This window comes from Crocodylus siamensis, chromosome 6 (genome assembly GCF_052110815.1).
Source record: "Crocodylus siamensis isolate JL-2025a chromosome 6, ASM5211081v1, whole genome shotgun sequence".
In the NCBI taxonomy this organism is placed as follows: domain Eukaryota; kingdom Metazoa; phylum Chordata; order Crocodylia; family Crocodylidae; genus Crocodylus; species Crocodylus siamensis.
The window spans coordinates 24,652,026-24,672,672 of record NC_143400.1 but is presented as its reverse complement, the minus strand read 5'-3'; the positions used below and the strand labels follow the sequence as shown (position 1 = coordinate 24,672,672).

Genomic DNA, 20,647 nt, shown 5'->3' with positions numbered 1-20,647 from the left:
ATCGCGGGGAACTCGTTTTATTGGGTCACAGGGACAACAGCGTCAGCGTGAGGCAGGAAGCGGCGCGGAGCTGAAGGAACCTGGTCCCGGCAGGGGTGGAGCAGGGGCCGGGCGTGTCACGGCTCCCCATGCCACCAGTGGTAGACTTGGTCCATCAGGATGCCTGTGTAGGTGCCCACCACGTCCACGCTCTTGTCGTACATGTCCCTGGGGGGGCAGTGCGGCCATCAGGAGAAACCCTGGGGGCAGCACAGGCACAGGCACCCTGGGGGGAACGACCAGGTCGCCCACCGCATTGCAGGGCCACGGCCTCGTTGCCGCAGGCTAACAAAGGTCCGGAGTAGGACAAAGCAGCCCCCAGGCCTGCAGGCACCTGCCACGTAGCACAGGGGGCTGGAGCAACCTGAGGGGCTCAGGGACATGCAGAGGTCCCTCAAGCGGCCAAGCAGGGTCCTGGTGCGGCGCGGGCTGAGCACACGGGAGATGCCAGGGCCCCCACCACAGCCCCCAGACGGCAGCAGAAGCAGCACCAACCCCTGCCCCAGCCCTGCCCCCTTGGCCCATCGGTGGGGCCACGGCCTCTCCCTGGCCCCGCTCCCCCCAGCCCTTACCCTGTGGGTGGGGCCATGGCCTCCCTCAGCCCTTACCGGAGCTTGTCCTCAACGCCAGTGGAGCGGACCTTGTCCAGCAGCCCCTTGACCGCGGTGTTTGCCTGCTCCCAGGTCAAGATCTGGTAGCCGGCAGCCTCTGCGGGGTCGGGGGGTGGCTCAGGTCAAGGGGCCCGACACTGCGGACCCCAGCCAGGGCCCGGGGCTCATGGGCCTGAGGCAGGTGCAGGGCACGGACAGGGGCTCCGGCAGCACACACTGGCCCAGCGAGAAGCTACCACCTGCTTCGCTGCCGCCAGCCGCACAGGGTCTCGTCTGAGGGGCAGGGAGCTGGGCAGGGCTGGGGGCAGCCGGGACAGGCTGCAGACCCCATCCGCTGCAGGGGAAAGCCAGGGCACTCCTGCCCTAAAGCAAAGCAGCCAGGGCTGGGGAGCAAGGGCCCAATCCCAGGAAGGGGGAGGGGAAGGGAGAGCCCCCAAAATCAGCAGCAGCTGCTTGCAGCTCCCTCGGTTGAGCCCGAAGCTGGAGCGGGTTTGCGGGGAATGTGAGGCTCTGGCATCGCTCACCCGAGCAGAGGACCAGCAGCAGGACGAAGACAGCCACAACTTTCAGATCCATCCTGGCCGGAGACACTGCAGGACAGGAGATACCGTCAAGGCCGGGCCGGGGCGGGTGGGACAAAGGGGACGTGCCAGGACCCCTCCAAGGGGCTGAACCCCCAAGACTCCTTCCAGCAGCTCCACGCCGCCCTACTCCATCCTCCAGGCTGCAGCCCTGCCTCCAGCCCCCAGCACAGGGGACCCCAGGGGATGATGCCCTCAAGCCCCCATCCCCACGTACCTGCCACCGAGTGCCCTTCCCGTCTACGCCCGGAGCCTGGAGCAAGAGGCACACACCTACCGGGGAGCAAGGCAAGGGAAGCTAGAGAAGATGGTCCCGATCCAGGGCATGTGGCACAGAGGCCCAGGCAAACCCTCCCCAGCGCCCTCCCCACCAGCCACAGGGTCCTGATCCAGGCCAGGGCACAGGTGAGCCCTTACCCCCGCCCCGAAGCCAGGCAGGGTGGGGGAGCTGGGGCTGGGGCCTGCAGCTGGGCACATACTTGGTGACAGCAGCAGTGACTCTGGCCCCGGGTTGGAACCGGCACCTTTATAGGGGCAGGTGGAAAGCCGCAGCCCCCCTTTCCTAGGAGCTGGCGCCACAGTGACTTGGCCCCGGGGCTAAGTCCAGGCAAACAGGACCGGGGCAAGGCTGCGACCTGGCAAATACCTCCCACCAAGCACAGACCGGGCCCAGCTGCAGAGAGACCCCCGGGGGGTGGGGGGAGGGAACCAGCCCTCCAAACCCTCACACCTTCATAGGCAGCCTGTGCCCCCTGCCACAGCCCCCTGCCTCCCCCATTGCCAGCCCCTGTGCATCAACCCTGCCCCTTCTCCCCACACCACTGGCTCCACTGACCTCCCCCAGGGCCTCCCCACCCCCCCATCAGACCTACTCCCTGGGCCCAGACCCCTCCCCTGCACCCCTCCAAGGGGCTCAGCTCCCCCTGCACCCCTTCCTTGGACCCAGCTCCCTCCCATGGGCAGACGGGGATCAGGCCTCCCTGCTGGGCTCAGCCCATGCTGGGCACCTCCCCCCCAGTGCCATGATGGAGCTGTGTGGCCTTCCCAGGGCCAAGCCAGGTGCACACACGGCACATGGGCTGGGGTCCTGCCCCTCCAACAACAGCGCCCCTGCTGACTCAGCCATGCACCCCCTCCCCGGGCCTGAGCACCCAGACACCCGGGCTCCCTCCTGGCTCTGGAGAGTGGGATGAAGAGGGGGAAGGGGGGAGGTCTTGGTGCGACCATGCACACCTCACTCCGGGTTTCGTCCTCCCCCCACAATGAAATCCAGATGGGGAGGGGCGTGGTGGGTGCCTGGCTCCCCTGCACCAACACTGGCCCTCAGGAGCCCCCCGGGGTGCTCAAGGAGCCTGGGCAGGTTTCCTCTGCACGGACAGACGCACACACATGTACAGCAGGATGGGGACGTGCTCCCCTCTCGGTGCCCAGGAAGAGGCCACCCCCATGAGGCTGCAAATGCCTTTATTGGTGGGCGGGGAGGGTTTAGGCTTGTCCAGTGCCCTTGCCCTGGCCCAGTTGCTCCTCAGTCCACTCCCACAGCCGGGGCCAGACCCAGGCCAGGTACTCAGTGTACAGCTCCTTGACGAGCCCCACGGCGGGGGTGACAACGCCATGGCCAGGTGTCCTGCAGGGAGAGCCCACGCGGTGAGACACCAGCCAGGGAAGGTCCCAGCCCAACCCCCGCCCAGGCAGACAAGCAGGGGCACGGACCTGCCCTGCCCCACCAGCAAGCCGGTGAATGGGAGAGCACACGTGCACACAACATGCGTACACAAAGTGCAGATCTCTGCACAGGTGCAGGCGCACACATACATGCCCCGATGTGCATATCTGCTGCCGTGCTTCCTGCTCATGCCCCCCACCTCCCCTGGGACACTCACCTGAGCTTCTTCCAGCTCTGGGTGGAGGTGATGGCGGAGGTGACGTCACCAGTGAACTCCTGCAGGGGCTGAACAAGGACATTGCGGAGGATGCCCAAGACGCTCCAGTCATCCCCCTGCATCTGCTCCTCCTCCACGGGGCTGCCCTCCAGGCTGGGCACTGCAGAGGGGAGGGCAGAAGGGCAGCTCACAGCCCAGGCAGCCGTGAGGGCTCAGGTACCGCGTGCAGCACGCCCCTGGTCCTGATCAGTGGGGTCACAAAGAGACACCCCGGGGTCCACAGAAAACCTGGCAGCCTGGGGCAACAGGACCTGGGGGCCCTGATCCCAGCACCCCCTGCACCGAGCAGGGACACCGGGCCCCTGCCCAGGCGACCGCCCTGGGCCCTGTTGCACCGCAGCGCCCAGATGAGAGCAAGGCCTCGGCTGCACCACGGTGCCCGCACCTCACTCACCCCAGGCCGTGGCCAGGAGCAGCAGGCAGACCGCGGCAAGGACACGGGGGCCCATGGTGGTGGTGGCAAATGAGGCAGGATCCTGCTAACCACAGCTTGCGCACGGCGTGAGCCGTCTGCCTGGCACCAGCTGCCTGCAATATTTATTGGGGCTGGGAGGGGCGCGGCCATGGCCGCTGGGGGCACGCGGTACCGTGGGCGGGAAGGCCATTCCCCTACACGGCCGGCCATCTCGCCCCCACACCCCGGGTCTGCCTGCCCATCCCTCTACCATTCACGCCTGTGCACCCCAAGCCACCCACTCCCCTGGGCTCCTCCTCTCTGCCCGGCTGTGCTGCAGCATCTGGGCTGTAGCAGAACCACCCCGTGCAGCACCCCGCACTCCCGGGACGAGCAACGGGCCCCAGGCACTGAGCTGGGCACAGAGGCGCAAACCCAAGGCCCCACTGGGCTGCAACAGGCTGGCCGGGGAGAGTGGGGGTCCAAAAACTTATTTACTGAAGCACTCGGAGTGATGAGCAGGCAGGTTAGGTACATGCAGTCCTGCCCCCAGCCCTTTGCTCTGCACTGTCGCAATGTTTGCGCCTGGGGTTTCATCCACCCCCCGGCAGCAGGGAAGGCCGGCCCGGCCCATTCCCCCCAGCTCCAAAAGGGCCTTGCCAAGGCGTACTCAAGGCGATGGGGCCCCTTCCCTGCCAGCAGGCCAAGACTGGCTTCCCCCAGCTGGAGGAACACATGCAGACACACAGGGCACACGTGTTCACACCTCGCGTGCTGGAGAAATACACGCAGACGCATGCACATGCATGGAAATCAGGTGTCCGGGGCACATGTGCTCACATCTTGCATGAAGAAACACATGCAGATACATGCACACGTGTGGTACCCAGGCATCTGGGGCACACATGCGCACAGCGCTTGTACTGCAGGCCGTGCCTCACCTTCCCCGGCTGGTTCCTGCACCCAGGCCTGGACTCTGCTCACCCCAGACTCAGGTGCCAGGAGCTGGCACTGCCTCGTGCTGCCCCCACATGGGGCTGGGACAGGGACCTGGTCGGGAGGTACAGAGAGCCCGTGGAGACCTCCAGCACCCGCCTGGGCCCTCCTGGCCCCCTTTTACCATGTTCACTGCAACCCAGAGACAAGCCAGTCTATTCTGGACACACGAGACTGCAGCAAATGCATACCCAGTGCCTGGCCAGCTGGGCTGCAGCCTTGCGCCCAGTCCAGAAATGCTGGCGGCGGGGAGGACAGGCTGGGTGCCCCCCAGCACCGTCTGTGCCTGAACCGGGGTCGCCTTCCAGCAGCTCTTCCCACTGTCTCACCAGGCTGCAGCCGCAGCCACATGCATGCACGCGTTTGTGAGCCCCTGCACTGCACCACCCATGCAACAAGGTTGCACACAGGGGTGGGGCCAGGTGGGCGTGGGAGCCTGGGGCTCAGCCCCACATGCATGTGCACGTAGCAGGACTGTCCAGGATGGACAGGGAGGGGTCCGAGCCCTCCATGGCGAAGGGGCAGGCCGTGCAAAGCAGGGGAGACTGAGTGGACGCCGGGATACGAAGGCAGCAGCGCTTTAATTCATGACTACAGAGTGAGGGCGGCAGGAACAAGACCACCAGCGAGATACTGGGCATAGCTGGGGGCTGCCTGGAGACCCCCATTCCCCCACTGAGTCGGGCCAGTCCTAGGCAAACACATCCTTGAGCTTCTCCTTCACATTCTTCAAGTGCTCAGAGACCCAGCTCCTGGCGGGCAAGGGACAGGGCATCAGTGTGTCTGGCCCCTCCACCGCTCTCCCAGCTCCCTGAGGAGCTGGCAGACCCGCGGCACCAGCCCCTCTGAGCCAGGGCCAGGACTGGGGCCACCGTCCACCTCAACTTCGTTAAGCCGTCCCCCTCCACCAGGCCCAGCCCCAGCCCTGGGGGGGTCAGGGCCCCACAGCCGCCCGCCTGCTCACCGGGTCTTGGTGCTGAACTCGCTGTCACGCAGCTCCCGGAAGGCTGCCTTGGTCTTCTCCCCGAGGTCGTCAGCGAAGATCTTCGCCTTTTCCTTGAACTGCTCCAGCTTCTGCATGAGGGTCCACTCCGCCGGCTCCGCCCGGGCACAGTCTGTGGGGGGGGAGCATCAGCTGGCTGCGCCTGGGTAGGGTGGAAGTGAGGGGGGCCTGGGCAGGATCCTGCCTCGACCCTGCCCAGTCCCCAGAGCCGGTCACTGGATACCAGTAAAACAAGGGAGGAAATGCACGGTCTCCTCTGCTGTCACAGCCTGGGCACGGAGCGGCGCTGTGTGCGCCAGGCTCGCACAGTGCCCAGCGGAGAATCTGGGCGGCGAGTGCCAAGCCTGATGTGCCCCAGTGGGGGTCTCCCAAGACAGATGGCAAGTGCCCATCCCCCCCAAATTCCTGCCCCGTGGACACGTGGGTCTCCAGACTGCTGCTTGACACACAGACACCCATGGCACATGCTTGCACACGCATGCACATGCACGCGAGGCAGCTGGGCCTGGCAAGACTCCAGGCATCTGTCAGGTGAGTGATTTCCTTGGGCACACCAAGGCGGCTGCGGGTGCCCGGGCGCTGCAGACTTTCAGCGGGCACCAGCCCTGCCCCGCGGGGGAGGCAGCAAGATGCGACGCGGCGCAACACGGCAGGATAGGACACGTGTGTTATATGAAGCACAGACACCAGAGACTGGTCAGACATGTCTGCTCATTTTCACACACCTGCCTTCCCTCCCCCACTACTGCTCATGCCCGTGCTGCCCGCGCTTGCACATGCATGCTCCTCCAAGACACACGCACATGCATGCGCACATATGTGTGTGCACACACACATGCATACGCCATCCTAGGGACCCGCTCCAGGCTCCTACCTTCCAGGACCAGCAAAGCCACAAGGGCCAGAGCGATGGAAACTGCAGGCCGCATCGTCCCTGGGGTCAGCTGCAACCTGTGGGGACAGGGGGCAAAGGGGAGGGTCACCTGTGGCCGCGCTGGGGGGGAGACGGTCCCCACCCCCACCGCGCCTCCTGCTGGGGCCCCATTCCCATCTCTCAGCAACCCCATGCCCTGCCAGCACCCCACAATCAGCCCCCAAACTCCACAGGGACCCCCGCCCAGCCTGGGCTTCACTCTTGCCCCTTGCCCTCCCTTGAAGGATCTAACCAAGCCCCAGCCCTGCAGGAACCCACTCCCCAGATCAGCCCCTGCACGGGGAGCGGGGCTGCAAAACCACCCCCAAAACCCCCATGCCCCCCCAGCTCCAGCAGCACCCCCCTACCCCCACCCCAGCTCCAGCTGCAGCCCAGCCCCCTCCCCGCCAGCCCCACACACTCGCTGCAAGCTGGAAGGAAGCAATGGCTGCAGCCCGGCTCCCACGCCCTATAAACCCTGCACCGCCCCCGCCCCACGGGGGGGAACCTGACCCCCTTTCCCCTCCCTCCCTCCCTCCCTCCTTCCCAAGGCCTCTTAATTAGGAGGTTGCTGGTCCAGGAAACCAGATCCCAGCAGGGTGTGTGCGCACTGGCGGGGGGTAGAGGGGGCGAATAGCTGCCTTTAACCCCCAAGTGCCCAGGTGGGGGTGGGGGTCTCGCTGGGGCCCAGCCAGCGTCTGCCCTGAAGCGGGCAACAGCTTTGCCCAACGCCTTCGCCCCGTGCTGCTGCACAGCAAGGGGCTCCCGTGGGCAGGGGGAGCTGCCGTCCAGGACTGTGGGGTGCAGCCACCGCCCCCCAACTCCCACCGTGGCACCGACATGCACCCAGCATAGGCCAGACATGGTCCCGGGCCTGCCCTTCCCCCAGCAACTGCCCCTGCCTGGAAGGGGCAGAGACAGCCCGTGCCCCTGCCCCTGCCCCCCCGCCGACACACCCGGCTCCCCCGGCCTGGTCCCACGCTCCTGAGCCCTCGAGCCAAGGCCAAGGGCACCGGAGCAAGGGTCGCGCCAAGGGGGGCACCGCGGGGAGCCGGCCCGGCCGCGGCCCCTGTTTACCCAGGGAGGCTGTTTGGGTTGGACAGGACCCTGGAAAACACCCACACAGAGACCTGGTGTTTTTCCATGGTCCAGGCCCCAGGCTGCAGGGCCGTTGTGGGGGGGGGGTCTCCTCCATGCACTTGGGGAGCACAACCCCCAGCCCAGCTTGGGGCTCGGCCCCCCCTCCAGGACCCCCAAAGCTGGGCCCCTGGGCCCTGGCTGTGGCTGCGAGGTGGCGCTGGCACGGGGTTACCCGCGTTCAGGCCGCCCCTTGCCTCCAGCCCCGGGGCACTGACCGGCAGTAACCCCCTCCTCGCGGGGCCCCCACAGCCAGCTCCTTGTTTCCACATAAACATCCCCCAGCTGAGCTGAGAAACGCTTTGTTTGCAGCACCGCGGCCCCCCCAGCCTTCCCCGCGGTTTTCTTCTTCCAGCTTGAGGTTTGGGTTGTGAAAGCACCGGGACCAGCTGACCGGCTCCTCCGCCAAGCCGGGCCAGGCCGGCCCGGGGGCCGCGTTGCAAAACAAAGGCTCCCGGGGAACAGCTGGCGTCAGCACTTGCCCGGGCCAGGCTCCGGCTCGGGAGCCTCGGGGCCGCGTGCTGCCCCCCAAGCCCAGCCGCACCCCAGGCAAACAGCCCTGGCCCTGGAGCCCGTTGCAAAGGGGTTTCGTCCGGCGCTCGCCGCTGGATCTTTCCCTCTGTCACAGGAGACCAGGCCTGGCCCGGGCCATGCCAAGCACCGAGAGCTAGAGCAGCCGCGTCCAGCTCAGAGCCTCTCTGCCCCGCTGCTGATGGCCAGGCAGGGCCGGCAGCCCCAGTGCCTGCACTCACACCCCACGGGCTCAGGCCCCTCTCCGCAGCCCACCCGCTCCCAGCGCCTACGACGGGGCTAAGCCAACGCCCAGGGTCTGGCAAAGGCTGCAGCTCGCCCCTGGCCCTGAGCAAGGGCATTTCTCACCGACCCCTTGCTCGTCTGAGCTCTGCCAGCTACAGTCATTCGGGGCCACCAGGGACAATGCCAACCCCCCTCCCCCACAGGCACAACAGGGACCCCAGGCCAGAGCTCACCTGGGTCCCCGAGCTGGGCAGGGCAGGGGTCGTCCCAGGTATCAGCAGCTCTGGGTGTCTGTGGGTGCTGCATCTTATCAGGGATCAGGGCTGCACCAGCGCTGCCGCTTTTCCTGGCGCCCTAGCCCCTTTGGTGCTTTCAGCTCCAGCTTTCCCCCTGCCCCGGGCAATTCACAGGAGAGATAAAGCAGGTACCTGGAAACCAGTGGCTCCAGTGGGGCGGGAGGGGGCAGTGCAATGCCTGGGGCACTGGACTCTCCAGACCCTCTCTCCTAGGTCACGCCCTGAGGCTCTGTGGCTGCACTGAGGAACACCACAGCTTGCCCCAAGCTCCCTTTGACATTTAGAAACACTGATTATGCTGGGTCCTGCCTGGCAGGCAGATGCAGCGAGCTCTGGGGTGCAGCGCATGTGGGGGGTGACTACATACTCCCGGCCTGGCAAGGAGATGCAGCTACTCTGGGCTGAGCCCACTGGTGGGGGCTGCCCACCCGGCACTGAAACACCCCTGGTTTGGGGGCGTGGGGGGCCAGGGACCTCCTTACCTGGCAGGAAATGCAGCTGCGCGGAGTCAGTGTCTCATGCAGGGCAGCTGGCAGCCTCTGAGGAGACAGACGCCTCCATGGGGGATATGGCCACAGAAGACCCAGACAGACAAATGCCAACAGCCCCCACTCCCCGCCCAGCCCACTGCTCGGGTGGGTGCAGGGGGGCAACTGGCTGCAAGATGGCTTGGGTTTGGGGGCACAGCAGGGCCATGCCCAGAGGACACCCCCGCTGGGAGAAGCCAAGATGGACACAGCTGGGGCCAAGGGGACACGGGCAGCACCCGGCTCCTGGGTCCCTACCCCAGGCCCAGGCACCAGCCCTGCCCTCGTCAGTAAGGGGCTGCCCAAGGCCTCATCCTGCTGGGGGGCTCCCAGGCTGCAGCGAGCGCGGGAGGCTGGCCCCGGGCCTGGGGCAGGGCGAGGCGAGGCAGGCCAGCGCCTGCCAGGAGTGGGGCTGGGCCAGGAGCGGAGCCTGCCCCGGGCTCCAGCACCTGGGAAGGGCGTGGGCGGCCACAGGCTCCAGCCCGCCCGTGGGAATGCACGCGCGGCGCGGCGCGGCGCGGGCTACGTGTGAATGCCGAGGTCTGCTCTGGATTCACTTCCCCCAGCGCGTGGTAATGTGAGGCCTGATCCTGGTTCACCGTCCCCCCAGTCCATGTGAACTCTGGGGTCTGCCCCGGTTCACTCCCCCCACCCCACCAGCCCCGTGTGAACTTGAGGGCTGATCCCCATTCACACTTCCCCCCCACCCCCGTGTCCATGCAAACGCTGAGGTCTGCTCTAGATTCACTCCCCCACGGCCCAGGCCCATGTGAATGCAGGGGCTGATCCTGATTCACCCACCCGTGAGCCCAAGTGAACGCTGAGGTCTGCTCTGGATTCACTACCCCTCCCCCCATGAGCCCCATGTGCCTGCTAGGACCAATCCTGATTAACCCCCACCAGCACCCTTGGGAGCCCATGTGGATGCTGGAGTCTGCTCCAGAGTCACTACCCACCCCCCCACACCCCCCAGCCCCGTGTAACTACAGGGGCAGATCCTGATTCACCCCCCACTAGGGAGCCCCAACCCCAGCAGTCCCCCACGGCCCAGTAGGGAGCAGAGAAGGAGCAGGATGCGAGCGCCCGAAGCAGGCCTTTATTGAGAGCGTGACAGTAGGGACTGCAGGGGGCACAGGGCTGGGGAGGGGTCCCCAGCGCGTGCAGAGGCCAGTGGGGGGCAGCGGGCCCTGGGGCGCCAGGGAGGCGCCTACTGCTGCTTCTGGGCCTCCAGCTTGTCCAGCAGCCCCTGCACCTGGGTGCGGATGTCCTCGAGGAAGGGGTCGAGCCATTTTTGCAGCTGCGTGGCTGCGCGGTCCAGGGAGCCACTCAACTCCTGGGCGCGCGCCTCCAGCTGCTCGCGCAAGCGCTGGCCCTGGTCGCGCAGGGCCTGCTGCAGGGCCGCCAGGCGCTGCTGCCCCTTCTCCCGCAGCGGCTCCAGCTCCTGGCGCGCGGCCTCCAGGTGCCGGGTGGCTTCTGCGCCGTAGGCCTCCAGCTTGTGGTGCAGCTCCTCTCTGTCCTTGCCCAGGCGCTTGCGCAGCTTACGCAGGTAGGTGCCCATGCGGCCGCGCACGTCTTCCAGGTTCTGGCCCGCCACTTGCTGAGCCTCACCCATGTACTGCTGCACCCGGGTCTTGGCTTCCTCCATGTCGACGCGCAGCCGCTCACACAGCACCATCACCTCTGTGTGCAGCCGCTCCCGCATCCCCTCCATGTGCGGGCCCAGGTGTTCTTCCACGTCCTTTACGTACGCCTGCAGCTGCGCTGCCACGTCCTTGATCAGCATGCTGGAGGGGGGCAGCGGTCAGCGAGGCCGGGGCACAGCCCCAGCAGCCAGGCCTCAGCACTGAGCACAGCTGGGGGGTGTCCAGGCCTCAGGACCCCAGCAGGGAGCAGAGCTGGGGGTTAAAGCCCCCCAAGGACCCCTTCCCCCAGTGCTGCCTGGGAAGGCCGGTCTGTGCCCCCTTGCACTGAGCCCACAGCAGTAGCGGGGGGCTGCCCCCACCTACCCTCATCCCCAGGAGCCCCCTGAGACAGCAACAGGGTGGGTGGCACTCACTCCATTTCCTTGCCCATCTGGGAGCTGGTGATCTGGCTGGTGATGTCATCGGTAGCAAGGCTCAGCCGGGTCACATACTCCCGAAACACTTCCACAGTCTCTTCCCACTTGGCCTTGACCTTGGCCTCCACAGCCGACTCAGCCTGGCAGCCTGCGGGGGTACACGCACACCCGGAGAGTGTGGGGTGACGGCCCCAGACAGCCACCCCCAGGCAGGATCCCAGCTCCCCGTGTCCTAGTGGATGCGGACCCCTCCCGGCCAGGATCCGGGCTCCCAGCTGCTACGGGCTGGACCTGGTGCTCCCCATTGTCCCACCCAGGCTGACCCACGGAGCAGGGGGCTGAGCCCCGCCCCCCACACCAGGGCTGCGCAGACATGGGAGAGGCTGGTGCACGGGGCTGCATGGAGCCAGGGCGCCCAGCCTGGGCGGGGATCCAGCTGCCCCTTGGCTGCAGGGGGTGGAGGACGATGCCTTGCACCCTTATCTCCTCTTCTCCCGGGGTGGGCGGGCGTGACTCTCACACACCTAGATTTAGGCTAGATATCAGGAGGCGCCACTCCACAGTCAGGGCGGCTAGGAGCTGGAACCAACTTCCAAGAGAAGTGGTGCTGGCTCCTATCCTGGGGGGCTTTACGACAAGGCTAGATGAACACCTTGCTAGGGTCATTTGACCCAGTACCCTTTCCTGCCAGGGCAGGGGGTTGGACTCCATGATCTGCTCAGGTCCCTTCCGACCCTAGAAACTATGAAACTATGAAACACCGCCCCTTGCCAGGGTTTACAAGCCTGGGGGGGAGATTGCCCCATTCCTTGCCAAGGGCAAGGCTGAAGGTGGTTTCCAGCAGGACCCGAGAGTCCCGGCTCCTCATGCCCGGGCAGCAACCCAGGACGCCGGCTCCGTGCGCAGAGCTGCCGCTGCGAGAGAGGAGAGCCCCCGTGCCCGCAGCCGCGGCCCCGCCTCGCCCCGGCTTTGCCGCCTCTTACCCGCCAGCAGCAGCGCGGCTCCGAGCAGCGCGGTCCAGACCCTCATGGCTGCGGCTCCACCTGCGGGCGAGGCCGGGCGCGGGGTGAGGCAGAGCGGGGCCCGCGCGGCACCCCTGCCCCTGCCCAGTGCCTCCTCCCCGGCTCCAGCACCCCGTGCCCCGGCTGCATCCGCTCCAGCACCACCCCCGGCTCCAACACCCCCCCCCCTCGGCTCCAGCACCCCGTGCCCCGGCTGCACCCGCTCCAGCACCCCCGCCGGCTCCAGCACCCCCCCCCGGCTCCAGCACCCCGTGCCCCGGCTGCACCCGCTCCAGCACCCCCCCGCCCCCGGCTCCAGCACCCCGTGCCCCGGCTGCACCCGCTCCAGCACCCCCCCCGGCTCCGGAGCCTCCCCGCCGGCTGCAGCACCCCGCGGCCGCCCGGCGCACCTCCTCGCAGCTCCTCGGAGACGACAGCGGCCCCGGGAGTCTGAGCCCAGACGTCCCGGCGGCGCCTTAAGTACCGCGGCGGCGGGGGAGGCACCAGCTCCGAGGCGGCTGCGGGGCAAAGGTGACCCCTCCCCCGGCCGGCCGGGGCAACTTCCCTTCGCGGGGAAAGTCGCAGCCCCGCGCCCCGCCCGCCCGGGGGCCGCGTGCGGGGGGGCCCCTTGTGACTCTGATGCAACCGCCGCGGCCGCGAGCTTCCTCCTCGCCCGCACAGCCGTGCCCCGACTTGGCCCTGCACCCCCCAGGCCTGGCCTCTGCCCTGCAGCCCCACAACCCAGCCCGACCTGCTGCAGCTGCTGCCCCCAGCGCCAGCCCCAGTCCCGGCTCCAGCCCCTCCCTGTCGCCCCAGCCCGAGCCCTGCGCTTTGCTTCCTTACCCCGGGCTAGCACGGCAGCCCTGACCGCCCCCCCCCCAGCGCTGCCTGCCAGGTCAGAGCTCCCTGCTGCCCCACTGATACACAGCGCCCCCTAGGGCTGGGGCAGAACTGCCTGCCCAGGCAGGGCATCCCCTGTTGCCCCCAGGATTCCCCACCCCCTCCTGGGGCAGGTCACACAGGCCAGGCCTCTCCCGGGGAATGGGGGGTGGGCACAGACAGCATCCTGCAGGGGCGGGGGGCAGGCGACGGTGGAGGCACGGGGGGAGCGCGCCCCGACGTGGCAGGGCTCCCCCGAACGAAAGTCCAGTCCAGAGGGACTCTGCCCCACAGCGCCCGGGAGCCCCCGCCCAGGACACCCCGACCCTACGCGGGCCCCAGGGAGAGCGGGGGGCAGCGCCCCGCACCGGGGCCTACTGATCCCAGGTAGCAGCAGGGGGAAGGGTCACCCGGGGACAAGGGACATGCCCAGAGCAAGTCAGCAGCCAGACAAACCCCCCCCTCCCCCCCCAGGACCCAGGCCTGCCCAGCTCAACCACTAGGCCCCAGTCCCTGCCGAGGCCCCAGGCATGCGGGCTCACAGCCCCCTGCTCCAACAACGGGCCCCACTCCCCACCCAGCACCGGGGGCAGCCGGGCTCCCCGCCCTGCTCCAACCCCCCAGCCCTCGCGTCCGCCCGAGCTGGCGAGAAGCCAGGCGTCCGGGCCGGCTCTCACGGTGGGGGGCTTGGCAGACCTCCCCCGTGAGCGCGGGGCCGCCCTGCTCCTGGCACGGCGCCGATGAGCCGCCTGGCGCAGCTGGAGCAGGCCCGGCTGCCGGGCGCTGACGACGTCGAGCGGATGTTTTGGGAGTCGGAGCTGAGCCAGGAGCGCCGGAGAGCGAAGGGGCCGGGCCTGCCCTGTCCGACCCCCGCCCCACCACCCCCACCATCGGGCTTTGCTCCCCAGGTCAAACGGGAGTGGGGTGAGACCGCTGTGGGCCCCGTGCGGCCAGGCACGTGCTCACGGGCCATGCTCCTGTGCTGGGGGGACCGCAGGCGCTAACCTCACACCTCGCCCAGAGCCCGTAGCAAAGCCTGGGGTCCGGGCTCCCGGCCCCGCCACGCCCCGGCCTTTGCACCGCAGGGCTCGACGCCAGCAGCAGTGCCCTGGAATGGGGTCAGGGACGCGGGGGGGGCGGGCTGCGGTTAATGAGTGACAGCCCCCGCAATCTCACCCCGCACGGCCCCACCACATGCAGCCAAGAGCTCCCGGGTGTCACCACCGCCACCATGGAGCTGCGCGCTGCCGGCCTGGCGCTGGCTGTGCTCGGCCTGGCAGGTGAGGGGCCTCGGCCCGAGCACAGAGCGGGACCCACTACGCCGGGCTCTGCCCAGGGCACGGGACAGGACAGGGAAACCCTGAGCCCAGTGACCCCCCTGAGATCGGGAATGGCGGGAGGGGGACCCAGGCGTCTGGGCTCTCAGCCCCCTGCTCTGACCTCCCAGCCCCTGCACCCCTCCCAGAGCACCCGGGCGCCTGCCCCTGCACTGACGGTGTCTGCCCTGGGCACGCTTCCTGCCCCGCAGGCTCCCAGGCCGCGCCAGCGGACGGGGGGGCTGCCCCGCGGCTGCGGCAGCTGGAAGAAGCCATCAACGACATCATCGAGGAGGTCATGCAGGTGGCCCGTGACACCGATGAGCGGCTCAAGTTGTCGGAGCTGGCCCAGGAGCTCGAGTGAGTGAGCAGCTGCCCCAAACCTGAACCTAAACCCAGGAGAGGGTTGGGCACTGCCCTGGGGGTTGGCCAGGGCCTGAGGCTCCTGGAGGGCAGAGGCCCCAACCCCTGACCCCGTGGTCCCCGGCTTCCCCTGGCAGGTCGCAGGCCAGGGACCTCTCTGACCAGCTGGAGCTGGAGGTGGCCCCCAAGCTGCAGCAGGCGCTGAACGATGCTGTGGGGAGTGTCATACAGGTGGTGGTGCTGGCGCTGTGGATGATGGCCCCCTACCTGGACACAGCCGCGGAGCAGACAACACAGGTGCTGGAGCAGGCGCTGGAGCAGGCGGAGGCGCTGGGGCTGGACCTGCCCCGGGCGCTGCAGGCTGGTGCCAAGTGGGCGCTGGAGCTGAAGGAGCAGCTGGTGGGGCTCCCGCCCAGCTCCCCCTAGCCTGGCGCAGCCTCCATCTGACATCAATAAAGTGGCTGCGGAGACGAACAAGCCAGTCACAACGGTGCCCTGCACCACTGGATCCCCGCTGCGCCCCGCCCCCCGCCAGCAGGGCCGTGGGGAGCAGGTCCCAGGTGTCCAGGACGGGGCACCGGGCCCTGGCCAACGGTTGCGGGGGGGGTCGTGGTTAATAAGCGACTAGCCCTGGCCCCTCCTCGCACTCGCCCCATCCCACCCACTCCAGGCCTGGCTGCAATACACCAGCCCCACAGAAACCAGGCATCCGGGCTCCCAACCCACCCCCAGGCTCACACTTCCCAACCATGGTGGGACCTGGGCGTCTGAGCCTGCTTGGCCCCTACCAAGCCCCCCACAAAAGCTGGGAGAGAGCCCAGGCATGCGGCTCCCCCGAGCTCTCTGGCCGCACGGCCGGGGCGACGGGAACCCCTGGAGTCAGAGCGGGGGGCAGCTCTGCCAGCCACGCACAGCCTCGCCCTGCGGTAACCCCACGGCAGGGCTCTCGTGCACACCCACACACGCACGTGCAGCTGGGCCATGTCCTGCCTGCCCTGTGGCTCGAGGTCTCAGTGCAGGGCTCACGGCTACCTCGGGCAGGGCTGAGGCGCGGCACAGCCACAAGAAAACCCAGGCATCCGGCCCCCAGCCCCCGCGCCCCTCCCAGGGCACCCAGGCGTCCGGCCCCCAGCCCTGCGCTGACGGTGTCTGCCCCGGGGGTGCTCCCCGCCCCACCCCGTGGGCTCCCAGGCCGCCACAGCAGGCAAGGGGGCCGCACTGCAGCTGCCGCAGCTGGAAGAAGCCGTCGGTATCATTGAGGAGGTCACACAGGTGACCCGTCGCGCTGGGCAGCGGCTCCAGGAACCACAACCCGAACCCAGGAGGGGGTGGGCACGGCCCTGGGGGCTCAGCCAGGTCCCCGATTCGGGACCCGAGGCGCCTGGAAGGGAGAGGCTCCGACCCCTGACCCTGACTCCATGGTCCCCGGCTTCCCCTGGGAGGTTGCAGGCCAGGCACCTCTCCGACCCCGACCAGCTGGAGCTGGAGCTGTAGCGGGCACTGAGGAAGGCCATCGACACACCGTGAGGCTGCTGGAGCTGGCGCTGAGGGTGATGGAGCCCTACCTGGACGCAGACACAGAGCAGACAGCGCTGGCGGAGGCGCTGGGGCTGGGGCTGGACCTGCTCGGGGCGCTGCAGTTGGGCACCAAGCGGGCACTGGAGCTGAAGGAGCAGCTGGTGGGGCTCCAGCACAGCCCCTCCCCAGAGCCAATAAAGCAGCTTCTGGGGCACGCGCCGGTTCCCCGGCCCCTCCTCTCACACACCTGCTTACCCGGTCCCCCTGCTTGTGCTGGCTCCAACGCACCCGCCCCACAGGACCCAGGTGTCTGGACTCCCAACCCCCCCAGCTCCAACGCCCCAGCCCCGGTGGGACCCAGGCAGCAGGCCTGCAGCCCCCCTGCTTGCCCCTACCACCCCCCCCAAATGCTGGGAGAGAGCCCAGGCATCGGGGCTCCCCCCAGGCTCGCAGCCTGAACTGCTGGGGGCAACCAGCTGGTGAGTGGGGGGCAGCCACGCAGACCGCCTCACCCTGCAGCCAGGATCACGCGCACATGAGCGTGCAGCTGGGCCGCGTCCTGCCCACGCTGGGCCACGGGCTCTCGGCACACGGGTCACAGCAACTTTCGGCAGGGCTGAGCCTGCAGAGAGCCCAGGCTCCCAGCCCTGGCCACGGGGGCTAAGCTTTGCCCCACGGGCTCCACGTCAGCAGCTGAACCCCTAGGACTGGGCCAGGGATGGGGGGGGCTGCAGTTAATAAGTGACAGCCCCCACCCCCCTCACTTGCTCACCCTGCACCGCCCCATCACGTCCAGCCCAGAGCGCCTGGATCCCCGCACCGCCACCATGGAGCTGCGCGCTGCCGTCCTGGCGCTGGCCCTGCTCAGCCTGGCAGGTGAGGGGCCTCGGCCCATCCCCGGGCCCAGAGCGGGATGCACCGCGCCAGGCACTGCACCGAGCCCGGGATGGGACGGGGAGACCCTGAGCCCAGAACACCCCTGGGACCGGGAACGGCGGCAGGGAGACCCAGGCATCCGGGCTGTCAGCCCCCTGCTCTGACCTCCCAGCCCCCGCGCCCCTCCCAGAGCACCCGGGCACCCGAGCCCTGCACTGACGGTGCCTCTCCCGGGGGTGCTCCCGGCCCCGCAGGCTCTCAGGCCGCCCCCGTGGACAAGGGGGATGTTTCACGTCTGCGGGAGCTGGCAAGAGCTGTCGAGAGCATCATCGCGGAGGTCATGCAGGTGATCCGTCGCACTGGGGAGTGGATCAACCTGTCGGAGCTGGCCAAGGAGCTCGAGTGAGTGAGCAGCTGCCCCAAACCTGAACCCAAACCCAGGAGAGGGTCAGCACGGCCCTGGGGCTCAGCCAGGGCCCTGGATCACGGCCTAAGGCCCCTGGAGGCGAGAGGCCCCAACCCCTGACCCAGTGGTCCCCGGCTTCCCCTGGCAGGTTGCAGGCCAGGGACCTCTCCGACCAGCTGGAGCTGGAAGTGTCCCCCGAGCTGCGGCAGGGGCTGATGAACGCCTTCTACAGCACCTTGAAGCTGATGGGGCTGGCGCTGTCGGGCATGGAGCCCTACGTGGAGGCAGCCACAGAGCAGACGGCGCAGGTATTGGAGCAGGTGCTGGAGCAGGCGGAGGTGCTGGGGCTGGACCTGCCCGGGGCACTGCAGGCGGGTGCCAAGTGGATGCTGGAGCTGAAGGAGCAGCTGGCAGAGCTCCAGGCCAGTCCCAGCTCCCGCTAGGCCAGCACGGCTCCTACCTGGCAAGAATAAAGCAGCTGTTGAGACCCACGCACCAGTCCTTGCGGTGCCCCGCGCCTGCCATGTCCCTGCTCAGCCGCTCCCAAGCCCCCACTCCCCTGCAAAACCTGGGAGATAACCCAGGCATCTGGGCTCCCCCCCAAGGTGCCAGGCTGCGCTACTGGGGGCAACGTGGACCCCTTGAGTCAAAGCAGAAACCCCCCCACCACCACCACCGGGACTGGGACTGGGACTGGGACTGGGACGGGGACGCAGCAGCTGGTGAGGGCGGGGGAGGAAGCTCCACCGGCCGTGCAGACTGTCTTGCCGCGTGCTAACTCTGTGGCCGGGATCATGCGCACACCCACGCACATGTGCGTGCAGCTGGGCCACATCCCGCCTGCCCTGCAACACGGACCCTCAGCGTAGGGTCACGGCAACCTCTGGCAGTGCAGAGGTGCAGCAGAGCCAAGGGAAAACCCCCACGTCCAGGCTCCCAGCCTGCCCTGCTCCTACCCCGCTCCCCTCCCAGAGCCCGCAGACAACCCAGGCATCCCGGCTTGCAGCCCCGGCCCCGGCGGCAAGGGTTTGCCCCGCAGGCTCGATGCTAGCAGCCGTGCTCCAGGACAGGCCCAGGGATGTGGGGCTGTAGTTGATGACTGATGGCCCCCAGCTTCCGCCCCCGCCCCTCGCACTCACCCTGCGCTGCCCCATCCCATCCAGCCCCGAGCCTGGCACCGCCACCGGGGAGCTCCACGCTGCCGTCCTGGCACTGGCCCTGGAGCTGGGCACTACACGGGGCACAGGACAGGATGGTCCAGCGAGCCCCACGGACCAGGGACAGCGGGTGGGGATCTCCACGCTCTGACCCCCCAGAGCACCCAGGCGTCCAGGCCCCAGCCCTGCACTGGTGGCCTCTCCCCGCCCCACAGGCTCCCTGGCCACCCTATGAGCCCGCAGTGACCGCCTCGTGGAGGCCGTGCAGGTGGTGCACAGTGCTAAGCGGTGACTTGAGGCATCAGAGCTGCACTGGGGGCTTGGCTGGGTCCCTGGATTAGGACCTCAGCCCCCTGGACGGGAGAGGCCCCCGACCCCTGACTCCCCCATCCATGGCGCAGGCCAAAGACGTCTCCAAGCCGCTGCCGCTCAAGCGAGTGCCCAAGCTGCAGCAGGCGCTGAGGCAGGCTGTCAGGGGCACCCAGGGGCTGGCACTGAAGGTGATGGGCCCCTACCTGGAGGCAGCTGCAGCACAAACAGCACTGGGGCAGGTGGAGACACTGGGGCTGGACCTGCCCAGGGCGCTGCAGGCTGGCACTAAGTGGGTGCTGGAGCTGGCAGGGTTCACACCCGGCCTCAGCACCCCTAGCCCAGCACAGCCCCTGCCCAGCGCCAATAAAGCAGCTGCTGAGATGCACGAGCCAGTCATCCTAGTGCCCTGCACTAGCTGTGTCCCACCCACACCTCCCACCCCGTCCCCCCACCAGCGGGGCCGCAGGAGAGCGAGGCTGGAGAGAACCCACAGGTCCAAAACAGGGCACCAGGCCCTGGGGCGAGGGCCAGGTTGTGGTTAATGAGCAATGAGCCTGGGCCCCTCCTTGTCCCCACCTGTCCCGGGGCAGTGCGGAGGCAGCACCGCCATGGAGCTCTGCACGGCCACCCTGGCGCTGGCGCTGCTCAGCCTGGCAGGTGAGTGGCCTCAGCCCCGACGCCCCTGCCCTCGGGGGCCCAGACATCTGGGCTCCCACCGTCCCCTGCTCATTCTCCAGTCCCTGCTGCCCTCTAACAACCCAGGGATCCAGGACCCCAGCCCCCTGCTCCAACCCCATTCCCCCTGCAAGCAGGGAAAAAACCCAGGCTGCTGGGCCAGCGGGGTCCAGGCTGGCAGGGCCCGAGCCTTGTGGGCCTCACCTCAGCTCCCCCCCGTGGGCACCAGAGCTGCCCCGGCTCCGGCCCAAGCCCCGCACCTGCAGCGGCTACGTGACGCGGCCTGGAGGGCTGCAGCCAGGGCAGGGGCTGCCCTGAAGGAGGCCAAGCAGATGCTGGAGACGTCCCCGCTGGGCCAGAGTCTGCCTGCACGGCCACCCCTGGATGCGGCGCTGGCCAGGCTGGAGGCCGCACTGCCCAAGGCGCGGAAGGCATACGAGGCGGCAGCACCCGAGGTGCTGGAGGGGCCGCGCCAGGTGCTGGAGCAGGCACTAGAGCCACTGTGGCGCAGGGGCCAGTGCTGGTGCAAGGCCTGCGCAAGAAGCTGGAGCCAACCATGGAGCAGGTGCTGGAGCAGGCCAATGGGCTGGGGCTGGGCCTGGCCGCGGTGCTGGAGGCGCTGGGGGAGCAGCTGGCAGCGCTGGGCCAAGGGCCCTGAGCAGCACCACCTCCTCCCCACCCACCTGGTCCCTGTGACCCCAATAAAGCAGCTGGGGGACGGTGACCCCATGCAGCCTCCTTGCACCCCACAGCACCGTCCCCCTCGGTACATTTTAGACCCCCACCCCATTGGGCCCCAGCATGTCCTCATGCACCCCCGACACAAGGGGAGAGCCTGCCCAGTCCAACACCCCTGGCCCACAAGCAACCGCACCCACCAGCCCCCGAG

At 68.4% G+C, this 20,647-nt stretch overlaps 5 protein-coding genes and 1 long non-coding RNA gene across 11 annotated transcripts; 2 read left to right on the top strand and 4 right to left on the bottom strand.

Annotated features, from left to right (window-relative positions):
• Position 1: 1 nt before the first annotated feature.
• On the bottom strand, positions 2-4,988 carry APOC2 (apolipoprotein C2). 6 transcript variants are annotated; one of them, XM_090052233.1, is made up of 7 exons: positions 4,510-4,988; positions 3,569-3,702; positions 3,115-3,274; positions 1,449-1,504; positions 1,175-1,240; positions 648-747; positions 2-207 (listed from the first exon to the last, which is right to left on the bottom strand). In XM_090052233.1, the coding sequence occupies exons 2-7, from the start codon at positions 3,621-3,623 to the stop codon at positions 117-119; spliced, it is 528 nt and encodes a 175-aa protein (XP_089908359.1). In that variant the 5' UTR covers positions 3,624-3,702; positions 4,510-4,988; the 3' UTR covers positions 2-116. The 6 variants fall into 6 exon arrangements, with proteins under 6 accessions (XP_089908359.1, XP_089908357.1, XP_089908356.1 ...); XM_090052231.1 differs by lacking the exon at positions 3,569-3,702 and adding an exon at positions 2,621-2,858; XM_090052230.1 differs by lacking the exon at positions 4,510-4,988 and adding an exon at positions 2,621-2,858 and having other exon boundaries at positions 3,569-4,490.
• A 138-nt stretch (positions 4,989-5,126) lies between these two features.
• On the bottom strand, positions 5,127-6,982 carry APOC1 (apolipoprotein C1). Its single transcript, XM_090052238.1, has 4 exons — positions 6,902-6,982; positions 6,442-6,518; positions 5,529-5,679; positions 5,127-5,316 (listed from the first exon to the last, which is right to left on the bottom strand). The coding sequence occupies exons 2-4, from the start codon at positions 6,494-6,496 to the stop codon at positions 5,256-5,258; spliced, it is 267 nt and encodes an 88-aa protein (XP_089908364.1). The 5' UTR covers positions 6,497-6,518; positions 6,902-6,982; the 3' UTR covers positions 5,127-5,255.
• A 3,288-nt stretch (positions 6,983-10,270) lies between these two features.
• On the bottom strand, positions 10,271-12,822 carry APOE (apolipoprotein E). Its single transcript, XM_090053388.1, has 4 exons — positions 12,667-12,822; positions 12,239-12,298; positions 11,253-11,403; positions 10,271-10,980 (listed from the first exon to the last, which is right to left on the bottom strand). Exons 2-4 carry the CDS (start codon positions 12,282-12,284, stop codon positions 10,404-10,406), a joined length of 774 nt encoding a protein of 257 aa, XP_089909514.1. The 5' UTR covers positions 12,285-12,298; positions 12,667-12,822; the 3' UTR covers positions 10,271-10,403.
• Positions 12,823-12,975: 153 nt separating this feature from the next.
• LOC149861785 (uncharacterized) lies at positions 12,976-15,291 on the top strand. Its single transcript, XM_090053390.1, has 3 exons — positions 12,976-14,415; positions 14,664-14,811; positions 14,952-15,291. The coding sequence occupies exons 1-3, from the start codon at positions 14,286-14,288 to the stop codon at positions 15,238-15,240; spliced, it is 567 nt and encodes a 188-aa protein (XP_089909516.1). The 5' UTR covers positions 12,976-14,285; the 3' UTR covers positions 15,241-15,291.
• A 1,509-nt stretch (positions 15,292-16,800) lies between these two features.
• LOC149861784 (uncharacterized) lies at positions 16,801-18,105 on the top strand. The gene is made up of 3 exons (XM_090053391.1): positions 16,801-17,208; positions 17,463-17,610; positions 17,763-18,105. Exons 1-3 carry the CDS (start codon positions 17,160-17,162, stop codon positions 18,055-18,057), a joined length of 492 nt encoding a protein of 163 aa, XP_089909517.1. The 5' UTR covers positions 16,801-17,159; the 3' UTR covers positions 18,058-18,105.
• LOC149861783 (uncharacterized) lies at positions 17,458-20,559 on the bottom strand. The gene is made up of 4 exons (XR_016443135.1): positions 20,019-20,559; positions 18,754-18,845; positions 17,850-18,074; positions 17,458-17,593 (listed from the first exon to the last, which is right to left on the bottom strand). It is a non-coding gene; the product is annotated as an uncharacterized LOC149861783 (long non-coding RNA).
• Positions 20,560-20,647: the final 88 nt, after the last annotated feature.